Source organism: Leucoraja erinacea, chromosome 29, assembly GCF_028641065.1.
Source record: "Leucoraja erinacea ecotype New England chromosome 29, Leri_hhj_1, whole genome shotgun sequence".
Lineage (NCBI taxonomy): Eukaryota > Metazoa > Chordata > Chondrichthyes > Rajiformes > Rajidae > Leucoraja > Leucoraja erinaceus.
The window spans coordinates 11080484-11104282 of NC_073405.1; the positions used below are offsets into that span (position 1 = coordinate 11080484).

Consider the following 23799-nt stretch of genomic DNA (forward strand, 5'->3'; position numbering starts at 1 on the left):
CGGGATCTGTCCGCGCCTCCAGCCGAAGGGGGAGAGGAGGGAGGGAGAGAAATAGGGAGGGAGAGGGAGGAAGGCAGGGAGGGAGGAAGAGAGGGAGAGGAAGGGAGGGAGGGTAAGGGAGGGCGGGACTTGTCCGCGCCTCCAGCCGAAGGGGGAGAGGAGGGAGGGAGAGAGGGAGGGGAGGAAGGCAGGGAGGAGGAGAGGGAGAGGGAGAGGGAGAGGGAGAGGGAGAGGAAGGGAGGGAGGGTAAGGGGGGCGGGACTTGTCCGCGCCTCCAGCCAGTGTGCGCGCGCCGCCGTGCGGGCCGATTGGCTACAGTGCGGCGGCTACAATGTATCGGCGGGCAGGGTGAGCGAGGCTGTGATTGGCCGAGAGCGCCGCCCATCTGCGACAACCCGCAACAGCCGGGGCCGGGGCCGCGCGCTTACGCCGAATATTGTCCCCGGCGACCAGGCGCCGCCCGCCCGCCCGCCCACACACTCTACTCTCCACTCCACTCCACTCCAACCCCCACTACCACGCAACCCAACCCACACACACCACACCCGCCCCCCCCCTCCCCGCCGCCGCCCGCAGCAGCAGCAGCAGCAGCAGCAGCAACGCAAACGGCAATCGCCCACCCACCCGCACGCGTCGCACGCTGATCGTGGAGAGTTTTTAACTCATTTGTCCGCTCTCCCCCCGGATGTTGGCGCAGGGATATGTGCCCGCCTCACAATGTGATGATCATGTTGAAGAGGGTAAATATGTCGGCCGCTGGGAATGCATCTGCTACAGTCTAGCACCATTGCAATGAGATAGATAGCCCTCCGAGTGCGCCGGGGGTATCCGACGGTCGGCCGAGGGCAAATTAACTGAGGGGCTCGAAGGCGTTTAAACCCCGTTTTACCCTCCCCTCACCCTCCCTCCCTTCCTTTCCCTCCCTCCCTCCCTCCCTCTCTCATATTTTTAATGCTGGCTTTCGGATGCTCGCCGAAGAGGTAAACAAACGGGGGAGCGTGTACTTTTTTTATTGTTGCAGCAGAGCAGAAAGTTGTGTGAGCGCCCAAGGGTAATGAAGTGTGGAGCTGGCTTTTTTTTGGGGGGGGGGGGGAAGAGAGAGCGGCGAGGCGTAGCTGGGGAAGCGATGGTTAGTGATAGAGTTAGTGGGGTTAGGAGGGAGGGAGAGAAAGAGGGGAATCTCTGGCCAAAGTGCCCCCCCTCCACTCTCTCTCCCTCCCACAGTTGTTGTGCGGATAAGTGGATTTTGCTGCTGCCTTTTTTCTCCCCTCAATGCCCGAAGTTGTTTGCAGCCACTCTGGCACATGCACTAATGTTGCTGGAAGCTAATGGTCGGGGTTGGATTAATGCAGCCTAGCAGAGGCTGAACAATTCACAGCAGTCCCATAAACTTTTTTTTATTATATAAAAAAAATATTATTTAACACCCAAGTCAGAGTTAGCCGCCTTTTACTTTACCACGATCCCATCAACAATATGATTTCTGCTGACTTTTTTTCCCCCAAAAAAAGATGATCTTGTTCCCACACTTTCTTGTTGATGTTTGCATTTTGTTTTTTTTTTAATATATAAAATGGGAAAGCACTCTTTCCCTTAACTTTGAAGTCAAGGCGATTTTTTGAATCTCGTGATTAACATCACGGTGTGGTGGTCAAGGATAGTAAGGTTTGCTTTCCATTTCTTTTTTTTAACCTTTCTTTAGGGGTGTTTTAATTTGTCAAAATGAATCCTCAGCAGCGAATGGCAGCCATAGGGACGGACAAAGAGCTCAGCGACTTGCTGGATTTCAGTGCGGTAAGAATTATGGCGGTGTACCGTGTATTTGCGACCGATATATTTTGTTGCGGGATCGCTGCTTTACTGTAATTATGCACTAGTCACTTGAGAGTAACCAGTTTGATTTGCTATTACTGGTATTACAGTGATTAGTATTTGTATTTTAAGTGAGAGCAGATTCTGGAATGGCAATACCAGTTGGCGGTGATACTGACAGACCTTCAGTCCTGTACTTTGGCAAAAAAAAAAAACCCTTTTGTTTCCAAATTATTTTTTATAAACGGTGCTTAATCCTAGGGGTCGGTGTTGCAAGATCGTAATACAGTTGAAGTAATTACCCGGAGTGCGAATGGTGCACTTTTGAGTCGAGTTCATACTGTGGAACTAGTGTGAAATTGAGTGGCTTAGCTGTGGGTTTAATTAATTTGATTAACGGACACAAATTGTTTTGTTTTTTAAAAAAAACAACAATTGCCGTATTGTTGACCAAACTGAATTTTGAAAACACTTGACCACGACGCTCTGTTGCAAAATCCTTTATTCAAGTGACACTTTATTCTTTATTTCTTAGATGTTTTCCCCGCCTGCCTCTAATGGAAAAAATCGACCAACCACGTTAGGAAGTAACCAGTTCGGGGGAACAGGTACGGTGCGCTCCTATTTTGCAGTGGGCACAGTGTATTATGTCAGTGAATTGTAATGTGGCACGATTTCTATGTTCAGACTGCTAATCTGCTCTGAACTGTACGGAGGTTGCAAGTTGAAAGAGCTTTAGGGGTATAAAATCAACGCATGTTTTTTTTTAAAAAGGGAACTGCATAGTTATTCATAGTTGAGACATCAGTGGGGAATGTGAAATGGAGTAAGCTATCTTGGAAAACAGCCTGAGGGGGTTTTACTGAACTAATGAAAAAAAAGCAATGGTTTGACGAACAAAAAAAAAAGATAATCATAGGAATTATGTAGGGGTTTTTTTCCCCCCTGTTATATTTTGCCATCTTATTGGATAAAATCCAACATCAATAGAGATTTTTCACTCCAGCTATATCGTCTTTCATTCCGAATGGCAGTCAAAACATCTGCTCTTCTCGTGGAAACTGCATTTTTTTTTTTTGCTTGGCTGTGTGCATCTTGTTCAATGATTCATTGTGTGTGTGTTCCTGTAAGAAAAGTCGCCCAACTTTGTTTTGAACATCATGCATTGTGCCTTGACATCAGTATTTCAATATCACTGTTATGATGCAGCATGATTAATTTCTATATGAATGGTTGCACTAGTAATTTAGCGTGCAAGATTTATGACTCTTACCCCTTTTTGTGGCTCGAAGACTCCGTTTTAAAACCCCTTTCTAAGTTTGTTGCTTAAAGCTGAAGTAAAATCCCCATTTTAAGAGGTGACCTTCGTATTGACTTACCTCCCTGAGTTGGCAACTCTGGTTATTGTTAGTTATACATGTAATTTGTATTTTCCAGAGTAAAGCATAGCATAATATCATGAGTATTAGGATGGAGAGTATATTTTAAAGCGCGCACCACTATGCATGAAAGCAAAAATGTATAGCTCAAATGTGGAAAGTTTTTAAGTTTGGAAAATTGCAAGCGTGTATTTTTTTATTTTATTTTTTATGCTGCAAAGGATATTGAGCATTGTCATTAATTGTTTACAGGCATTTGGAAATCTCCTGGGGTTGGGGGGAAATGGGAGAGAGGATAACATTTTCCTATATTTCCAATTGCACTATTTCATTGTAGTACTTGAATTAAGAATTTGCTTTGAAGCTTTTTTAATTTTTTTTGAGTGATGAGGAGCAAAAGTGAATCGCTTCCTGCCAAGTATAAAATATTCCCTAAATTTAATCACTAATAAATTAATCGGCGTACATGTTTTTTTAAATTCTCCTGGATTGCGTCCCCCTTCCTTTCTTTTGTCCCCTTTCTCCCTGCCTCTTTCTCTCTCACCAAGGGGGGAAAAAAACACAGCATTTGCGTACAAAAGTGATGTTGAGGTAGAGGTGTAATTCAATCAGTTTTTGGCTGATGTCTTGAACCAAAGCAGAAAAGCCTGAAGAGTTTGTGAAAGCCTGTTGAATCTAGAGATTGAATTACGGCCTTTTGGTCCCTGCACAGCATCTGTTGTTTTGTATTAATGCGGTTTGTAAATTTTAAGTTGTTCTTTTAATATTATAGCTATGGCCTGTAGATCTCTGCAGGGGGATGAATTTTACCAATACTTTTCATGTTAGTGAGATTGTAGAAAACTTATTGAGAAGAAGGCAGTTAAAAACCTAATCCCAGCACACTAGGGCCATAGTCTTGAAAGGTCCTCAAGTGTACATCAGAGTACATTTTTGTTTAGAGATGCAGTGTGGAAACCGGCCCTTCAGCCCACCATAGAACTAATGATCACCCGTACACTAGTTCTATCCTTCACACTAGGGACAATTGACAGAAGCCAATTGACCTAACACCAGCGAATCTTTGGAATGTGGAAGGAAACTGGAGCACTCGGAGGAAACGCGCGCGGTCACAGAGAAAACGTAGAAACTCCTTGCGGGCAGCACCCGTAGTCGGGATCGAATCCTGGGGCTCTGGCACTGCAAGGTAGCAAACCTACCGCTGCGCCACTGTGCTGCCCTACTGAAATACATTGAAACTCTTTTTAAAGATATCTGTCTCCACCATCTTTTCTTGGACTGAGTTCCAGTGGTCAAATTACTTGGTAAAATCCAGAAGCTAGGACGAATGTTCTGTGGACAGGAGTTGAATACCACAAAGGCAGCTGTAGGAATTTAAATTCAGTTAGTGATAAAGACGAGCCTTGCAGTGACCATGAAACCATTGCGTGTTGCAACAAGCTGCCATCCTTGCCCCTTCTTGCTTGTGGGTGACTCCACGCTCACAATGTGGTTAACTCTTGAATACTCTCTAAAACTGCCTAGCGGGCTGTTCTGCTTAAGGACTTCGAGGAATGGGGTTCAAATGCTGGCTTTGCCAGAGACATCGCAATTCCAACAGGAGTGAGGTGTTTATAAAGGAAATCCTTGCAATTTACTCCATCGTGATGCTCAATACTGAGGTGTATGCCGTTGAGTCTCCCGTCTCTGTGACCTGCTCCAATAAACATCCCACTTGGGGTGCCCCGGTGGAGCAACAGGTAGTGCCACTCTGGGTTACAATCTGGACTTGGGTGTTGGGTACTCAATGGTTCTTGTAGGATGGCTGACTAAAAAGTTGAGAACATGTGCTTGTGTTCCAAAAGAACATGCCATTTGGAACAGTATATTTCTTGTGCTGTATTTGGTGATTGCTTCATTGTTTTTGCTCTCTGGATATTAATATGGCACAGTGAAAGTTGTGCGGTGGTTGTGTTGGTTTCGAAACCAAGATGTGTGAGTATCATTTGTTAATTGCTGAACTAACTTGGGTTCTTAATGTACACTGTCCTATCTCACCTTTCTTTTGCTGGGACTCAGGGGTCTGAGCTTGGGCAGGCTGGGACTTGATTCTTTGGAATGCAGAAGGCTAAGGGGTGACACAAAAATGCTGAAGGAACTCAGCGGGTGCAGCAGCATCTATGGAGCGAAGGAAATAGCTAAGGGGTGATCTTGTAGAGGTGTATCGAGTAGTTGGTGAATGCGCAAACTTTTTAATCCAGGGTGGGGGAATCGGGAACCAGAGAACATTGTTTTAATGGGAGTGGGGCAAGTTTTATTACTTATAAGGTGGCGGGTGTATGGAATGTGCTTCCAGAGAAAGTAGTTGAGGGAGGTACTATAGCAAAATTTAAATGACACTTGATATCTACATGGTTTGAGGAGTGATGGGGGAAATGGGGCATGGACAAGTTGAACCAAAGGGCCTGTTTCCATGCTGTTAGACTTTATTCCTGCCTTCTGCCACTAGCCTGTTTATGTATAGACTTTGCTTTATTACGATCTTGTTGATCTTCCTAACCTGCATCATGTATAAACACCTAAGCTTTGTACAGCCACCAATACCCAAGTCTTGTTCGTCCATCGTCCCTCTGTCTGTTGGTTCCTAGTCAAGCAAAGCCTTTGCCCTTGTTTTCATAGCCCTCAATAGACTTAGCTTTCCTCTCCCTGTCTCTGTAATCTCCTCCAGATCCAAGAACACTTTAAGAATCTGTAGTCCCCTCTTGTGCCTTGAGATTTATTTTGGTGGTCGAATATTGGTGTGCTTTGAATTTCACCCAGCTTTGCCCCCGCTATTGCAATCTTAACCTAAAATGCCACTAGTCCATTCCCTCCACAGATGCTGCCTGACCTGCTGAGTTCCTCCAGCAGTTGTTTTGCTCAAGACTCGAGCATCTGCAGTTCCTTGTATCTCTGTCTTGTTGCCTAGTTTTTAAGAGAGAGTTAGATATAGCTCTTGGATCAAAAGGAATCGAGAGATATGGGGGAAAAGCAGGAAGGGAGTACTGATTTTATATGCTCAGCCATGATCAGATTGAATGGTGGTGCTGGCTCGAAGGGCCAAATGGCCTACTCCTGCACCTGTATTTCTATGTTTCTAGACTCCAAACCCTGGCATTCTCCCCATAGATCTCTCCTCCCTCTTTTATTTAAGCATTAAGGCTTTTTTTTTCCCACCTTTCTGCTATATTTCCTTTTCTCAAAAGATCCTATAGCGGAGCAAGGTAGACCACTCCTGCTAAATGCAAAGGGCTGATGTGTAGTACGGAACGTGGGCCTTTTTTTCATCCATTTCCGTAACCGGACCCGACCCGCAGTGTAATCATCGTTGCGGAGGGAACAGTTTGTGTTAATAAATTAAAATTCTGGAAATGAGGAGAAGATTTATACCAAATAACTTTTATTTTTACGAGGATGTTTCCGTAACCGGCTTCAGTCTCCGCACTATTATCCTATGGGATCTTTGGTGCGGAGACGGAAGCTGGTTACGGAAACGGGGCCTTAAATTACCCATGAATCTGCCCATGATCGTACTACGTCTTTTTCATCGAGTGGACTATCTTGCTAGCTATGGAATCTTTGATTTTCTCCACTGTGACTTACTGGATTTTGCTTGATGGTAGCATCTTGGATGACTTTGGCATTAAAGTAACTGTACAAATGCAAGGTATTACTAGGTATTGCTATATGTGTAGAACCCCCCCCCCCCTCTTAACGTGTTTCAGATTAATGCAGAGCTTTGACAAACAATTGACCATACATAAATCTGCTTTTCAAACATTGAGATAGAGAATTAATTGAACTTTAAACTGGTTGCTTTAGGCAGGTGGTTTCTTTGTAGCCTGTTGATATGTTAGCGATGTTTCCTTAAGTGATTATCGCTTCTTTTGTGTGTGTGTGTGTGCGCTTTTAATTTTTATTTTGGAAGTGTCCATATAATTTCCAGAATGACTCGCATGGAGTTACTTGCGCATGTACTTTGTAATTTCCTGATTATATTTTAATTTTGCTTAATATCAACGGAGCAACTTGTTAATAGCGAATGTTAAATAGTTTTGATTAAAAGATACAGCATGAAACGGGCCCTTTGGCCCACCAAGTCCACGATGGCCACGACGCCCATTCACACTAGTTTTGATGTTATTCCACTCCCTACACACTAAGGGTAATTTACAGAGGACAATTAAACTAGAACCCCACATGTCTTTGGGATGTGGGAGGATGCCCACGCTGTCACAGGGAGAACGTGACAACTTCACACAGGCAGTAACCAAGGTCAGGATCAAACTCTGGTCTCTGGCACTGTGAGGCAGCAGCTCCATCACCTGTGCCACCTCTGGTTATAATGTAAAGTGCCTGAAGTGGAGCAGTTTTGAGCTATAGTGATAACTGTCCAAGATTCATGCCCTAATGATTCCAGACTGTCCCTTTAGCACATGAACAGCCATTGCTCATTCAAGAGAGAAGTTGTGCAATGCCCCCAGCCATGTGATGGGAAGGAGGGATTTTAAAATAAACACTACGTTTTAAAGCATTTTCCACAATGAGTTTGTCCTGAACTGTTCGTGTTGCTGTATCATGACCAGGAAATCTTCCCCATATAAAATTACTTCTTTAGTATTCTTATAATGAGTATTCCTTTTGGATTAAAATATTTTCTTTCTAATATTGTAATGACTTTGAACTTTCCAATGTGATCTTAATAGCAAAAGTGCAGACTACTCAGATATTGAGTAATACGTTAAATTACTTAACGTCATCAAAATATTCAATTTCAAAATCGCACAACTTAAGGGATTTGTATACAGTACAGGTGGGGTGACTGAGAATGCTTTTGATGTGACCCATGAACGTCTTTGGTGCGTAAATGATATTCTCGTAGCCCACAGTATTACAGCACTGCTTGAACGGAGGCATTCTAATGAGCTCTTGAACCACATGAATGAAGGCCCATGAGGTTGAATCACAGGCCAAAATGCAGTTCCTTTACAATATATTTTTGGTGTTTTCATGGTGACTTTCTGCAGTAGTTGGCAATTTTCGGAAACATTGCTGAGAATGTATTTTTACGCCATTGGAATTGGGCAGTGTTTGGTTGTCACCATTCATCTCTACATTGTGCAATCCTACCGGCCACGTGATGCCAAGAAGAACTGTTTTAAATGAATCATTTTGTGGATTGCTACATAATTAAAAGATTCTGCATCGTCTTTAATTGTTCTATGTTCACTTGATGGGTGTAATTTTGGGAAGAGTCGTAATAGTAACATTACCTTTTATTCGAACAAGCTCCAATTATTGAGCGATATACTTTAAAGCTTTGCCTTCTTTGAAACCAGAGGTAAGGGAGGAGCAGAAACTTGACATTTTCACTTTGTTCATTTGTGAAATTTAATTAAAACTGATTGGAAAAAGGATTGTCAGCACAATCTAAACTTTCTACAATCGGAGGCCAAGCTCCCCAATGCTGGAATTTCAGTGCATGGAATCATATCCAAATGGGAAATGGAATCGAGGGATTTGGGGGCAAAAGCAGGAATGGGCTACTGATATTGGATGTTCAGCCACGTTTCTATGAATGCTTGCAATCGATGCTTACACATCTTAAAATTTTAGGCAGAATCTTTGTGCGTTTAATTTTTAAAGGAGTGTTTCCTTCTCATTCTTTATCTCTGGACCATTCACATTTATTTGACTCCCTTCTTCCCTCTTTTAAAATGCATCTCTTCCATCAAACCTATGGCTGTCTTTAACCTGTTTCATCTTGGCATTTTCTTTGTGCCTTTGATGTGCTTGTAACTGTTTGAGTTTAAAAACCACTGTACTATATAAATGTGGTTGAGGAGGTTCTAAATCTCTTTGATCCATTCTTGTATCAGTTGTATTGAGCAGTTTCTTATTTCTTTTTGAGTAAAATTAAGTCAACAAACTTTCAACTTGATGGGCCGAATGGCCTAATTCTGCTCCTACCACTTATGATCCAACCTCTCCTCTGCCCCACCTGGACACATGCCAAATTCTCCTTTCTCCTTCCACCTTTATTCTTTCCTCTGCCTTCACAATTTGCAAGTATTTTATTTCATGTTCTGTCCTTTCATCTCTGGACCATGTCCAATCATCCATCTATCAAACCCCCCTCACTTGTATCCACCTAGCACTTGTCGGGGCTTGTCCTGCCTCTCCTCTCTCCCAGCATTCTCCTCCAGGATCCCGATCTGAAACTTCACCTAAACACGTTCTCCAGAGATCCTGCCTGACCCACTGATTTACTCCAGCACTTTGTGGACCAGCATCTGCAGTTCCTTGTTTCCCTATATTTACCTCAATCTGATTTGTCTCCTTTCTTGAAGCTCTAAAATCCTCCTGTCTTGTTCATTTCTTCCCAGGTGACATTGTGCATTCTTGCCAGTAATAAGTTCTCTGACTTAAGCAAGGGCACGGTCCACCCCAGAGATGATTTTCAACTGGCATGCGGCTATTATGGAACTGATTCGGAGAGCGATGATTCAGAGACTGGTTCAGATAGTGTTATGTGGGCTTGAGTTGAGGACAGTGTCTTGGGTGAGTTCTTAACAGCTCTCCTTGCGTCAAGTGCTGGCTGCCTGTTTATCCTTGATAAGCAACCTTCTGTTACTGGCTCTTAGCAGGGTGGTTCCTTTAGGTATTTGGTTGTCGATGGCCTTGACTGCGAAGAATCTACATGTTGCAATTATCAGCGTATTGCCGGGTCTTGCGTTCTCATCACCCATTAGACAGTCTGGTGCTGTGTTTGAACTCTATAAGTATATTTTACTCCTGTAATGTACCACTGTGCTGGTGTACTAGAGGCAGTGGCAAATGTTGTCATTATTGGTCATTCTGAGATATCGAGTGGTCCATGAATCTCCTGTCTTTCCAACATTTGTTCCGTATTCCCAAGTTGAGCCTTGGTCGTCAGTTGCCTGTGGATCTTCTATGAGGTTTAGTAGGGTTTTTTCAAATGGTTGTAGAGTCTCTGAACCTCATCAAACCAGGTCTATGATTTTCTGATCAAGATGCCAAGAATTTCTATGGAGGAGGCTTCAGGGTAAACTGGGCACTCCAGGTGCCTTGTGGCATCTGTTGGGCATTTGAGAACCGTTTTCTGTGGTAGTTTGTGTTGCAATTTTACTAGCTGTAATTTTTCTGCTGGTGTTGCATTTTGAGGTCATAGTGATGGGATTGTCCAGGGCAGATTAAGCAGTGGTTGGCCGAGCAGTTGGCATCTGGCATGGCTTCTGGATATATTCTTGTTTTGTGAATGACATAAACTTATGACATGGGAGCATGGTGGCACAGAGGAAATAGTAGCTGCCTCACGGCGCCAGAGACCCAGGTTCCATCCGGTGCTTGTCCATATGGAGTTTGTACGTTCTCCGTTGACCTGCGTAGATTTTCTCCGGTATCTCTTATTTCTTCCCACACGGCAAAGAGGTACATGTTTGTAGGCTAATTGGCTTGGTGTCATTGTAAATCATCCCGTGTGTGTGTGTGTGTGTAGGATACTGTTAGTGTGCAGGGATTGCTGGTCGGCACTGACTCGGTGGGCCGAAGGGCGTGCTTTCGAGCCTGTATCTCTAAACTAATGGGTTCCTAATCAAGATTTCCTCCTTTTTCCTTTCTTGTCCCCACCCACCCCCGCCCCCGATCAGTCTGAAGAAGGGTTTCGGCCCGAAACGTTGCCTATTTCCTTCGCTCCATAGATGCTGCTGCACCCGCTGAGTTTCTCCAGCTTTTTTGCGTACCTCCTAATCAAGACTGTTGCCTTGAGGGTTTTGCTTTTGTCTCTCTATGAAATGTTTCTCCACTTATCTCACCGGCTGGCAAACTCAATTAGAATTGACTTTCCTTGCTGCTTCCCCTCCAGTTATGCCATTCCAAGGAGTATTCTAGCCACTGAAGTTATTGGTAATGCAGACTAGCCTCAATGAGAGTTGAAAGTCTTCTCATCCTCCTATTGCTGCCTCATTCCATATTTGAGTGTTTAATAATTGAAAAGGGCGGTATGTTTACTAACATAGGATGATAACCCTGTTCACTATTTGTATTGAGCTGGTTGTTGATCCAGGAGTAAAATGTTTTAATGCCAGTGGCTATGGTAATTTGGAACAAAATCTCGACTGCAATATTTACTTTCAGAGAAACTTGTTGTTCGAGTTTTCTCCTCAAGGCTGTAGGGAGGTAAAACTGGAAGATAAATGATAGGCCTCATCTTAGAAGCTTTTGGATATGGTGTTAAATCTTTTTTTTTCAATCTACCTTCCATTTTCTTTCTCTAATCTGTGGGTTAAATTTTACATTCACTTTTATTTGACATATGCATGTGGTGATTTATGATCTGAAACTCCATGCAGATGAGCTTGTCATAGTCATACAGCATGGAAACAGGCCCTTTGGCCCAAGTCATCCATGCCAACCAAGATGCCCCATTTAAGATCATCCCATGTTCCCTGTATTTGCCCCCTATCCATCTGCTTACCTGTCCAAATAACAAGTAGAATCTGTAGCAGCCTTAAGGAGAGACTTCAGAGAAAATAACTTGCCATAAAATTATCGGAGGGTGGTGAATCTGTGGAATTCATTGCCACAGAAGGCCAAGTCAATTGATATGTTTAATGCAGAGATAATTATTCTTGATTAGTACGGGTGTCGGGGGCTATGGGGAGAAGGCAGGAGAATAGAGTTAGGAGGGAGAGATAGATCAACCATGATGGAACAGCAGAGTAGACACGATGGGCCGAATGGCCTCATTCTAGTATCACTTATGAACATGACAATGTTGGGTTTTAGTACGTTGCCCATAGCTGCAGACTTGGTTGTGTGCAACCCAATGGACACCACCTTTGATTTAATGAATACGAGCAAGATATTCTCAATAGGCTGGGACACAACAGAACAAACAAACTTGTCATGTACTTGTACTTTGTCATGTTGAAGCAGTGACTTCTTTACCAACACAGCACATTAAACACCTTTAGTTTTAGAGATACAGAATGAAAGCAGGCCCTTTGGCGCACTGAGTCAACACCGAACATCCTCATCCATTGACAGTAGTTCTATGTTATTCCACTTTCTCATCCATACCCTATGTACTAAGGGCAATTTACAGAGGGCTGATTAACGTACAGACCTGCGCGTCTTTGGGACATGGGAGGAAACTGGAGCATCCGGAGAAAATCCACGTGGTCAGAGGAAGAGCGTAGAAATTCCAGAGACAGCACCCGAGATCAGAATCGAACCCTGGTCTCTGGCGCTGTGAGGCAGCAGCTCTACCAACTGCGCCACCATGCTGCCATTTGTGTTACTATGTCCATAATGTGTAGATGTGGTTTTGTGGGGGGGCAAAGTGTGAGTTGTACCTGCTGTTGGATCTGAGTGTCGGCAGCCCTGATTTACACTGTTGTCCGGAGAAAGCGAAATGGTACACGAGTGTCAATGGGGTTTTAATGCTCTTTTCTACTAGAAAATAACATGATTAAAAAATACAAGTGTTCAAAGGGCCTCCTGGAAATGTAAAGGTTTCAAAAGTTGTAATAATCATGAATTGAGTTTTCCTTGACTGCTGATTAGTAAATGTTGTCATGCACTGGATGGAAAATAAAACAATTGTTTTTCCAGAGCCTGACTTAATAGAACAAGACAAATGTATTTGGAGTACCAGGGGCTGCTTGTTTGAGCAGAACTCTGACGGCAGCTTGGTGTATTTTACAAATGACACTGCAGAGTTTACTTTTACTGCACAACAGATTGTCTTGGGACACAGAGAGTTGCAAGAGATGGCTGGCTTTGGATGGATTATAATTTTAGTAACCAGCACGCCCTGGGAATGCTTCAGCCTGTCTCTGAAGATTACAGGCATATCTCTTTGCTCTGTAACTTAATTGATCACATAATAAGCCTCTAATGTACTTGTCACGCTACCCATTTGTTTGTTTAATTTCCAGTGGATTTAAACATAGAACAGTAAAGCATAGGAACAGGCCCTTCGGCCCACAATGTCTGTGCTGAACATGATGTTGGACCATTTCTTACCTACCTGAACCTAATCCATTCCCTACATATCCATGTGCCTACCTAAATGCTTTTAAATGTCGCTATTGTATCTGTGCTCACCACCCCAAGCACCCACTGTTCTCTGCCTGATTTTTTTAATTGTTCCATACATTGTCTTTAATCTATACCCCTCTCTTAAAGAACATATAACTTTCCAACACAAGAACAGTCCCTTTGGCCTTCAATGTCTCTGCCATACATGATGCCAAGATCATCTCTGAACTACTTGTGCATAATCCTTATCTCTCCATTTCCAGCACATTCATATGCCAATCCAAACGACTCTTAAAGCAAACCCTCTAATCTTTGATATTTTCATCCTGGGTAAAATGGTTCTGATTGTCGACCCTATCCCCTTCATGATTTTACGTACTTTTTTGAGGTCTCCCTGCAGCTGAAATTCTCTAATCCAAACAGCATTCTGGTAAGCCTCCCCTGCACCCTTTCCAAAGCCCCCCACATCCTTCCTATAATGGGGTGGTCAGAATTGCATGCAATACTCCAAACGCAGCCTAACGTAGTCTGCAGAAGGGTCTCTACCCGAAACATCGCCCATTCCTTCTTCAGAGATGTTGCCCGTCCCCCTGAGTTACTCCAGAATTTTGTGTGTCTCTGCACCCTAACCAAAGTTCTATAAAGCTGTAAACACGTAACACTCTGGCTGGCAAAGATGTACGCATGCCTGTATGGGGATGGGTTCAAAATGTTTCAACATGTTTAAGCGAGCATTGTGTCCCCATTGTTAGACCGTTTTAAATGGGCCTCCAGATTTCCTGTTTTGCTTTATTTTAAGAAAAGGTACCTCTACAAATGAGCCTTCCTGACTACTCAGGCTATCCAGAGCACGTGCTGATTTTTGAAATAAACAAGGCCAATGGGGTCTATTTATTGTTTTTGAGCTGTTTCCTGGCTTTGTGTTGGGCTATAAACAGTTTTGCAAGTTGTCTGACGCAGGAGTGAAATTCTCAAGAATATGGAGAAAAAATATTATTCTAACTGGAATGATATGAGCAGCTTTCAATGTTCAGATTGTGATCAGCAGCTGTCAATCCAGCAGTTTTGGTGGCGTTCTGGTGAGTTCCTTCGGTTAGCTTCAGCCACGGTTTTCTCAGACACAAACATTCCTTTTTCACTGAAATGTCTCTGTTGTATTAAGTCATTGTCCTTGTTTCTCGTGTATGGATTTGTTGTTGAACAGCCTGGCATTTTTGGTGTGGAAACTAAACCTGGATATTTTTTAGCAACTGCTCCCTTTTAACGCAGACAATTAGTGGACAGACTTGGATTGTTTTCTCTGAAGCGTCGGCAGCTGAGGGGAAACCGGGGAAGAGGCTTATAAAATGATGAGAGTCGTAGATGCGGTAGACAGTCAAGAGCCTTTTTTTACTGGGTGGAAATGTCAAACACTAGAGTGCATAGCTTCAAGGTGAAAGAGGCATGGTGTAAAGAGGATGTGGGAAGCAAATGTTTTTTTGTGAATGCTTGGAACGTGCTTCCAAAGGTGGTGGTGGAGGCTGTTGGGATAGTGGCATTTAAGAGGCTTTTGAATAGGCACATGGATATGCAGAGAATGAAGAGGTGTGGATCACATGCCAGCAGAGGAGATTAGTTTATCTTGGCATTGACATTATAGACCTCTTCCTTTACTGAACTGTTATATTTGCTGGTGGAATTTTTACTTTGCAAAAAAAAAAAGAAATTAGTGAGGGGTGTGGAGGTGATGTTTCAGTACTATCTACTTTTGAGAAGCAGCAAGTTTGCAATGAAGCAAATAACCTGTGGGGGAAGTTCTAGTGCCGCCAGTGACGAGGGCCATGGTAACTTTCAAACTAATCTTCATTCTCCATGGCAAGGGGAGGGGATTGGAGGGAAAGACGGAGCATGTTTCTCAATCAATGTGATGTACCCCCCCCCCCTCTATCCACCTATCACTTACCTTTTTATCCACCTTTGTCCCACCTTCGCCTTTCCGCCAACTTTCTTTTGTACTCCCTCCCTGCCACCAAAATCAGTCTGAAGAAGGGTCCTGACGTGGACCTATCCATGTTCTCCGAAGATGCTGCCTGACCCGCTGAGTTCTTCCCAAACTCCTTGTTTTATTTTGAAAACCAGTGCCTGCAGTTCCTTGTGCCTCTATCTCAAAGCTAGGATTGGTCTACATCCTGGTTGCTTTCACTGCATTTGCCTGGGGTCTTTGTTCTGTGAAAATACTCACCACCAGTTCGGGTTTAGCATGCGTGTCAACTTTTCTCTATAAGTTCTCAATCCTGGTTTTTGCCCCAAGTCTGGATTTATTTTGCCATCTCTTCTGAAAATATATTGTAACAACTATTGAAGTTCTTGCATTTTTCTAGGCATTTTAAAACCTTTTAAAACATTCTATATTCTGAAGAAGGGTCCTGACCCAAAACATTGTCATCCATTCCCTCCAGAGATGCTGCCTGATCTGCTAAATCACTTCAGTACTTTGTGTTTTGCTGATTTTACAGTGGTCTAGTTAACTTTGTAATGTAGAACTTGCAGTAAACTTTTAATCAGCAATGGATTAGAAAACTGATCGGCCTTATTGGTGTTTAGCAAATATTAACCAGGATACACTTCTATTGCTCTTTCAAAACAATGTTGTACCTATCAGAAATGGGCCTAGTGTTAAAAGTCTCGGACAGAAGATAATGACACACTCCCCCAGTGCTGATCTCTTTGTTCTCTGCTGTGTGTGAAGTGCCAGTTCCATGTTGTGCAATGTGTTGGCTCTGTTTTTAGCAGTTTGACGTGCACGTGTGCTTGATTTGATTTCTAGTCGAGTGTTGATGACTTGATTGACTTCGGATTTTGTTTTTGAATTGTGACTCAACGGTGTGGTTGGGCAATGTAAAATAGGATAGAGGCAAAATGCTGGAGTAACTCAGTGGCTCGGGCAGCACCTCTGGAGAAAATGGAAAGGTGATATTTTGGGTTGGGACCCTACTTCAGGCTCTCTGTACTGACAGATGCCAGCGGCACAAATGATCCATGGCAACACAACGTCTGTGCTCGATTCCACATCCAAAATTGTCAATTTGTTCTCTGCCGTGATGTCACCTCTCAAAGTTGCTTACTGATGTATACATCAGGATAATATTTGAGGTGTGAATGTTTCAGTTGGAATTGGAATATTTGGTTCAATTGAGTGTTTGTGCTTTGGTCATAATTGGCTACTTTCGATAATTTGAACCCCCCCTCCCGGTCAATTGCATTATTAACAGCTACATTTCATGATAACAGAAAATGGGTGCATATTGGTCGTGTATGTCACCACCATTTTGTGTATGGAGTGGATAAATATTCTATGGCTGAAAATGCTTACAAACCAGTTTGTTGGAAATATTGATATTACTGAAACTTTGTGCAGAGAAACAGTCAGTATAACTCTTGGGGAAAGTGAGAGCGCTGTTCGATTTTAGGGTAAGGTTTTCGGCCACTTGAGAGCCATTCTCTCAACTTAGCGAATTGCTGCTGTTCATTTTGAGGTGAAATTAACAACTGTACTTGTTGATATCTTGAAAGCAAAGAGATCCTGCCATTTGGATCAACAAGTGGTAGATCCAAGTACACAAGTATATATTTTTTTAATATACAAACTGCGGCGCAGCGGAGTTGCAGCCTTGCAGCGCAGGAGATCCTGACTACACGTGCTGCCCGTGCGGAGTTTGTAAGTTCTCCCTCTAACTGCATGGGTTTTCTCTGGGTGCTCCGGTTTCCACCCACATTCAGAATATGTGCTAATTGGCCTCTAGAAATTGTGTACAGGGATCATGCCGAAGGGCCTGTTTCCCACGGTGTGTCGCTAAACCAAAAAATAACTATCATTTTTATTTTAAATTAATTTTAAATACAATTTCAGTTTTTTTATATCTGCCCTTAATGAGAATCTAAAAGTAATGGTTCTGTTAGTAAAGTCAACAAATCCTCAATGCAATAAAATGACCAGCGTATATTTGCATTTTATGACATGCATTGCTTGGGATTATAATGCAGGTTTTTTGCTGAAATTGCAAGGGTAATATTCAAGGTTAACGATTGGACTATCGGATCATTAGGACTCTTTCTTTGTTTCGTCTAAACTTGGCACGTGAGTGAAGCAGTAATGTGTGAGTGTTCTCCTTTAGCCTGATTAGTCTGGTGTACGTTTCCTGCTGTTGATCCATAATCAGTGTGTTTCCATAAAAGTCTGTTGGAAGAAATGGTTCACCCAGCAATAATTGAACTTGTGCTACCCACATTGGAATGGGTGCGAACCGATTACTAATAGTTTGCTCCTACCGAAAAGTCTAGCTATTTGGCTTGTTTGGTGAAATGTAGATCTTTTCATTAAATGAATGTCCCTCCTTCATTTTGTGTATTGGATGGAAGAATTTGTATTTGGTATACTTGTATTGATGTATACTTGGAAACCTAATGTTTTGTTTTGGAGAAAACGCACCTGTGTTTAAGTGTGTTTGGCCCTTATTGCTGCCTTCCAAGTTTAGAATGTCTGTTTTGACTATATTCAGCTTAAGTCCTGACTCGAAGCAAACGTAATACTGTGATCACGTTTGCTTAACTGCACCAGTTCACATATGTAGATAAAGCTTGCATTGATTAAAGTGGGCACTTCACTAATTAGTTCACGTACAACTCTGTGGGCGAGGGAGAGAACCAGTGGCTTTGGGGGTTTCGTGGCGGCAAATTGTGTTGCTGCCTCCTCATGTGGTTTGATCTCTTATTCTCCTATCAGATAATGAGTACCTCCTTCGTATTGCTTGCTTCGAATTAACGAGGTTGGCTGCAGAATAGACTTTTACGATTTAATAGGGTTCTAAGATATCCATGTTTTTGGAATCTATTTAAAGATCCTGTTAGAATCAGTGAATTGGGTGATGATATCTTTCGACCTGGTAACATGTTTGTCTACACCCCATATACACAAAGCAAGTGCTGGAAGATGGAGTATGGGGAGCACAGCGGTGCGGTAATAAAGTTGCTGCCCTACTGTGCAAGAGACACTGGTTGTATCCTGACTGCGGGTGCTGTCTGCATGGACTTTGTACCTTCTCCCTCTGGCCGTGCAGAATTCCTCCGGGTTTTCCGTTTTCCACCCACAATCCGAAGACGTGCAAGCTTATGGGTTCTGTAAATTGTCCCTAGTGTGTAGGATAGACCGAGTGTATGGGTGATTGTGTTTGATGCGAGCGAGGAGAGCTGAAAGACCTATTTCCACAACGTATCTCTAAAACTACAACAAAGTGGTTCAGGCAGCATTTATGATGGGAATGGGCAGACTGCGTTTCAGCTCTGGGACCTTTCTTCAAACTATATTTTGTTGAGGAAAAATGTGCGGCTGGGTCCGGGTCAGAACATGGTCAAAGGCCAGGAATCACAGAAATGGAGCTGTGAGTGAGGGTCTCCCAGTTGGAGAAAGGTGGAGAACCTCTTCGAAGTCTTTTGAAAAAAGGATCACGGTCAGAAACGTCGACTGTCCATTCCCTCCACGAGTGCTGCCTCACCCGCTAAGTTCCTCCAGCACTTTGTGTTTTGCTCAAGATTCTACAACATCTGCAGGTCTGTGTGTGTCCATGTTGGCTTTGTCCATTGCATGGGTCAGGCAGCATCTCTGGAGAATAAGGATAGGCTGTTTGACGTGTACCTGTAACATCGCCATGTCAGTACCTCATTTTAGGGTATGCCTGATGCTGCTATTGGCACCTCTTCAGTGGATTGGAGTTGGTCTCCTGTTTTGTTGATGGTGTGAGGAATGTACTTGTACATGGGGTTGTAGTGCAATACAATTCTGTTGCTGCCGCTAAAGAATCATGTTCGTTAAAGTCATTAAACGGTTGATTGGACTCGATCGTCCTATATAAGACTGCAAGATATGGGTACAATGGTAGAATTAAATAATGAACTGTGCTAAATTAACCTCAGCTCCTCTGCCTGCATCTGATCCAGGTCCCTCCATTAACTGTGTATCCATGTGCTTGGCTAACAGTTTTTAAATGCCACTATCTACCTCCACCACCATCCCTGGCGTACATATACATACATAGACAATAGGTGCAGGAGTAGGCCATTCGGCCTTTTGAGCCAGCACTTTCAATGTGATCATGGCTGATCATCCTCAATCAGTACCACGTTCCTGCCTTCTCCCCATACCCCTTGATTCTGCTATCGTTAAGAGCTCTATCCAACACACTTTTGAATGCATCAAGTGAATCGGCCTCCACCGCCTTCTGTGGCAGAATTCCACAAATTCACAACTCTCTGGGTGAAAACGTTTTTCCTCATCTTAGTTCTAAAAGGCCTACCCCTTATTCTTAAACTGTGGCCCCGAGTTCTGGACTCCCTCAACATCGGGAACATGTTTCCTGCATCTAGTGTGTCCAATCCCTTAATAATTTTATATGTTTCTATAAGATCCTCTCTCATCCTTCTAAATTTCAGTGGATACAAGCCCAGTGCGTTCCAGGCACCCACCACTCACTTTTTTTTTCTTTTCTTTTTTTTTTAAAGAATCTTTGCCCTGCACATCTTTAAATATCACTCATCTTGTCACTCGGGAAATGTTCTTCCTACCCTATCTATGCCCCTCATGACTGTATAGAAACAAGGACTCACAATTGCTGGTTTACACAAGTGCTGGAGTAGCTCAGTGGGTCCGTCCACATCGCTGGGGAACATGGATAGGTGATGCTTTGGGTCGGGACCCTTCTTCGGGCACTTTTACCTAATTTTCTATACACATTTATCAGCCTCTGACACTACAGGGAAAACAACCCAAGTTTATCCTGCACCTATTTTCTATGTTTCTATGTTTATCCAACCTCTTATTGCTAATACCTTCTAATCCAGGCAGCATTATGACAATGACTATACCCAACAGAAAATCCTTTTAGTAGCGGGGAATATTGATTGGCAAGACGCAATAATGTAGGCGTTCTTTCAAATTAATTTATTTCCCAGTGCACGCCCCTCCCACTTATACCTATTTACTATGTAAACTGGCTCATTTGCCCTATGAATTGGTGTTCAGTATTTCCCCACTGCAAACTCTTCCACAGCAAATTGTCAAAGATGCCACCTGCAGAATGTCTATATGATGCAGTGTTACATTTTGTATTGATCTGGGTTTTATTTATGCATGGTAGAAATACAGGTTTCCTTCCTCCAGCCCCTTTGTAGTTGGAGGTGATGATCTGTTAATGTAAGTGGTTCTGCCCATGGCTGAAAGAAGTGTGGGTGTAACCTAGTCCATTTCACAGACCAGCCTCCCCATCAATGATTCCATCTACACCACACTGTCTCGGGAAGGCAGCCAGCATAATCAAAGACTTCTCCCACCTCAGTCATTCCTCCTTTTCCATGCTTCTGTGCAGAAGAAGATAGAGAAGCTTGAATGAGTGGCTCGAAACTCGGGAACAGCTACTTCTCTTCTTTTGAAATGAGGAACTGCAGATGTTGGTTTACTGGTCTCCTTCCTAACCCTGTTCTCCTGCCTTCTCCCCATTACCTCTGATACATGTACTGATCAAGAATCTATCTCTGCCTTAAATATATCCACTGACTTGGCTTCCACAGCCTTCTGTGGCAAAAATAATTCCACAGATTCACCACCCTCTGACTAAAGACATTTCTCCTCATCTTCCTAAAATAATGTCCTTTAATTCTGAGGCTAGGACCTCTAATACTAGACTTTCCCACTAGTGGAGAGATTTCAATGTACATTTCAATGAGGTCCCCCTTCATTCTTCTGAACTACAGCGAGTGCAGGCCCAGTGCTATCAAATGCTCATCCGGCACTTGAGGCACTTAAACATCCAGTGTGTGCATTTGTGTGGAGTTGGGGGCCAGTCACTCTCATTGCTTGCAGTTACTTGTGCATTCTGGGGTGAATTCTGAGGGGGTTGGATGAGGGATTGTCACCCATGAAGCCTTCCATGACTGATTAAGCCAAGTTGTACAGATGAACATAATGTGAGCATGAAATACATATTTTAGTTTGAGTTCTTATGTTGCTGATGGGGGGGTGGACACTTGCAGAACGCGTTTTCCCTTTGGCTAGCACCTTGCTGTGCCTCAAAATTACACACAGCTGGAATGGAAGGCTCATTTGTAAATGTCTGAGCTTGCCACAATTGTGTTTCAAATCTGAGACCACCTCTTCGGTAAGGGAAGCTATCATATTGTCAGCTTCTCTGCTAGACTGAGTCACTGGGATATTTGATATTAAACTGTTTTTGCCGAGTTACATTGGAACATGTTCACAGCCTTTTTTTTGCCTTCACTTTCTATTGTCAAGTTCACTTTCTCTTATCAAGCAGTCAAAATGATAATTGGGCAAACGTGTGTTAAAGTTTGCAATTAGACCACGGAATTGCAGACATGATTAGGATGAACAAGTGAACTGCTTAAAGATAACTTCAATGCAGTTACATTGAGACACTGGAAAAATCATCATTGCCATCACAATCATTTTTTCCTCCAGAGATGCTATTTGTCCCGTTGAGTTACTCCACTATACTTCCTTGTAGAAACAAGAAACTATAGTGAATACACAAGGACACAAAGTGGTGGAGTAACTGCAGGTCAGGCAGCATCATCTCTGGAGGACATGGCTTTTGGGTCAAGGGTCCCTTGAAGGGTCTGAACCCAAAACGTCACCTATCCATGTTCTTCAGAGATGCTGCCTGACCTACTGAGTTACTCCAGCACTTTGTGTCCTTCTGTGTAAATCAGCATTTACAGTTCCTTGTTTCTAAAAATCATGTTTTAAATTTTGGGCTATTTGGATCACTTTTCCTAGAAGGGGCACACGGTACTGGGAAAAAATATTGACTGGCTAATTTCAAAACTATATAAGTATGTTAGTGTGGCAAAGCAGATTACATGACTACCTCACACCTCCAGTGACCCAGGTTCAAACCTGACCTTGGATTGTGTCTGTGTGGAGTTTGTACATCCTGTGTCTAGGTTTCCTCAAGGTGTTCCATTTTTCCCTCTGATCCTGTGGACTGGTAGGGAGAGATGCTGCTTGAAATTGAGACTCTTTGCCCACTGAGTCCATACTGTACATCAAGCAGCCATCTCTAACCTAATCCATATTGCTCCCTGCATTCCCATCCAATATTTTGGGATGTGGGAAGAAATTGGGACCGAGAACATGCAAATTCCACTCGGACAGTACTGCCGTTTAGTGTACCAGATTTGCCAGTTAATACGTTAATTAGATCATGAGGCAGGAGCAGAAATGGGCCATTCTGCTCATCGAGTCCAATGCCGTTCGTTTATGTCTGATCTTTTTTTTTTTCCCCTCAATCCCATTCTTTTGCCATCGTCCCAGAGCCATGGATATTCTTACTAATCAAGAACCCCTGTTTTTCAAGTACCCTATGACTTGGCTTCCGCCCCCATCTGTGGCAATGAGTTCCACGGATTTACTGCCCTTTGACAAAATAAATATCTCATCTCCATTCTAAAGATGGTGCGCAGTTCTTTTAGGAAGAGAATTGCATATACCACAGTTCCATTGCAGATATGATAGTGGGGTTTAAGACACTTCTGGGTATCCACGTGGATATGCAGGTAATGGAGTGATGTAGATCAAACACAGGCAGAAGACATTGGTTTAGCTGGGCACCATGTTCAGCACAGACATTGTTGGCCAAGTGCTATGCTCTAAGAGAAGGTGCTGAAGGGATTCACTGGAATCTGGGACTTCAGTTCTGTGAAGATGCACAAGTTCTGTGCAGTGGAGGGGATTGAGGGGAATTGGTGGAATTGATCAAATTGGTGAAAAGCTTTGAAACAAAGTTTTTGTTGGATGTATGGAGCCTGTGATCATCGAGCAGGGAATTTAAAGGCATTGGTGAAGAAAAAAAAAGACTTGCTTCTCTGCCCAGTCCATGTTATGGGCTGACCTACTTTGCCTGTTGGGATGGTAGGTGTATGTTTGGCAGTAATATGAACATTGGCTAATTAATTGAAAGGGGGGAAATAAAGAATCGTGGGGTAACATTTGTCATGTTAAGAAACCCCTTGTAATGGCTAGCACAGCAGGATGGGTTGAATGGCTGTGCCTGGTTTGATTCTTTGGCTGTGGAGCCCTCCGTCTCTGAAATAACATTGTCATTTGATCTACTAATTAGCTTACTTGATGTTTAGATGTTTGAACCAGCTGCCATGCTTTTCTGAACTCCCTACAAGAAACCAGTAACTGCAGGTGCTGGTTTACACTAAAGAATGCAAAGTTCTGGAGTAACTCAGCGAGTCTTGCAGCATCTCTGGGGAACAAGGATAGGTTGCATTGAAGAAGGGTCTCGACCTGGAACGTCACCTATCCATGTTCTGTAGAGATGCTGCCTGACTCGCTGAGTTACTCCAGCACGTTGTGTCCTTTCCTTCTGATATTCAGGAAATGGTGTGTCATATCAATGACGTTGACTCATTATTGAGTTCTCTCGAGACATAATTTCAGCATTGTCTGATTTGCATATTTATTTAAAAA

The 23799-nt window shown here is 43.2% G+C and overlaps 1 protein-coding gene across 11 annotated transcripts in view; it reads left to right on the forward strand.

The window, feature by feature from the left end:
* The first annotated feature begins 584 nt into the window (after positions 1-584).
* LOC129711148 (transcription factor 12-like) overlaps positions 585-23799 on the forward strand; it is a 128095-nt gene continuing 104880 nt past the window's right edge. For 3 of the 11 annotated variants that reach the window (XM_055658592.1, XM_055658591.1, XM_055658593.1), the window contains exons 1-3: positions 585-740; positions 1703-1794; positions 2348-2420. In XM_055658592.1, coding sequence (XP_055514567.1) covers positions 1723-1794; positions 2348-2420 — 145 coding nt within the window. In that variant the 5' untranslated portion in view covers positions 585-740; positions 1703-1722. Of the gene's footprint in view, positions 741-827; positions 981-1204; positions 1863-2347; positions 2421-23799 lie in introns of those variants that run through there. The other 8 variants (XM_055658587.1, XM_055658590.1, XM_055658598.1 and 5 more) reach the window with 6 other exon arrangements.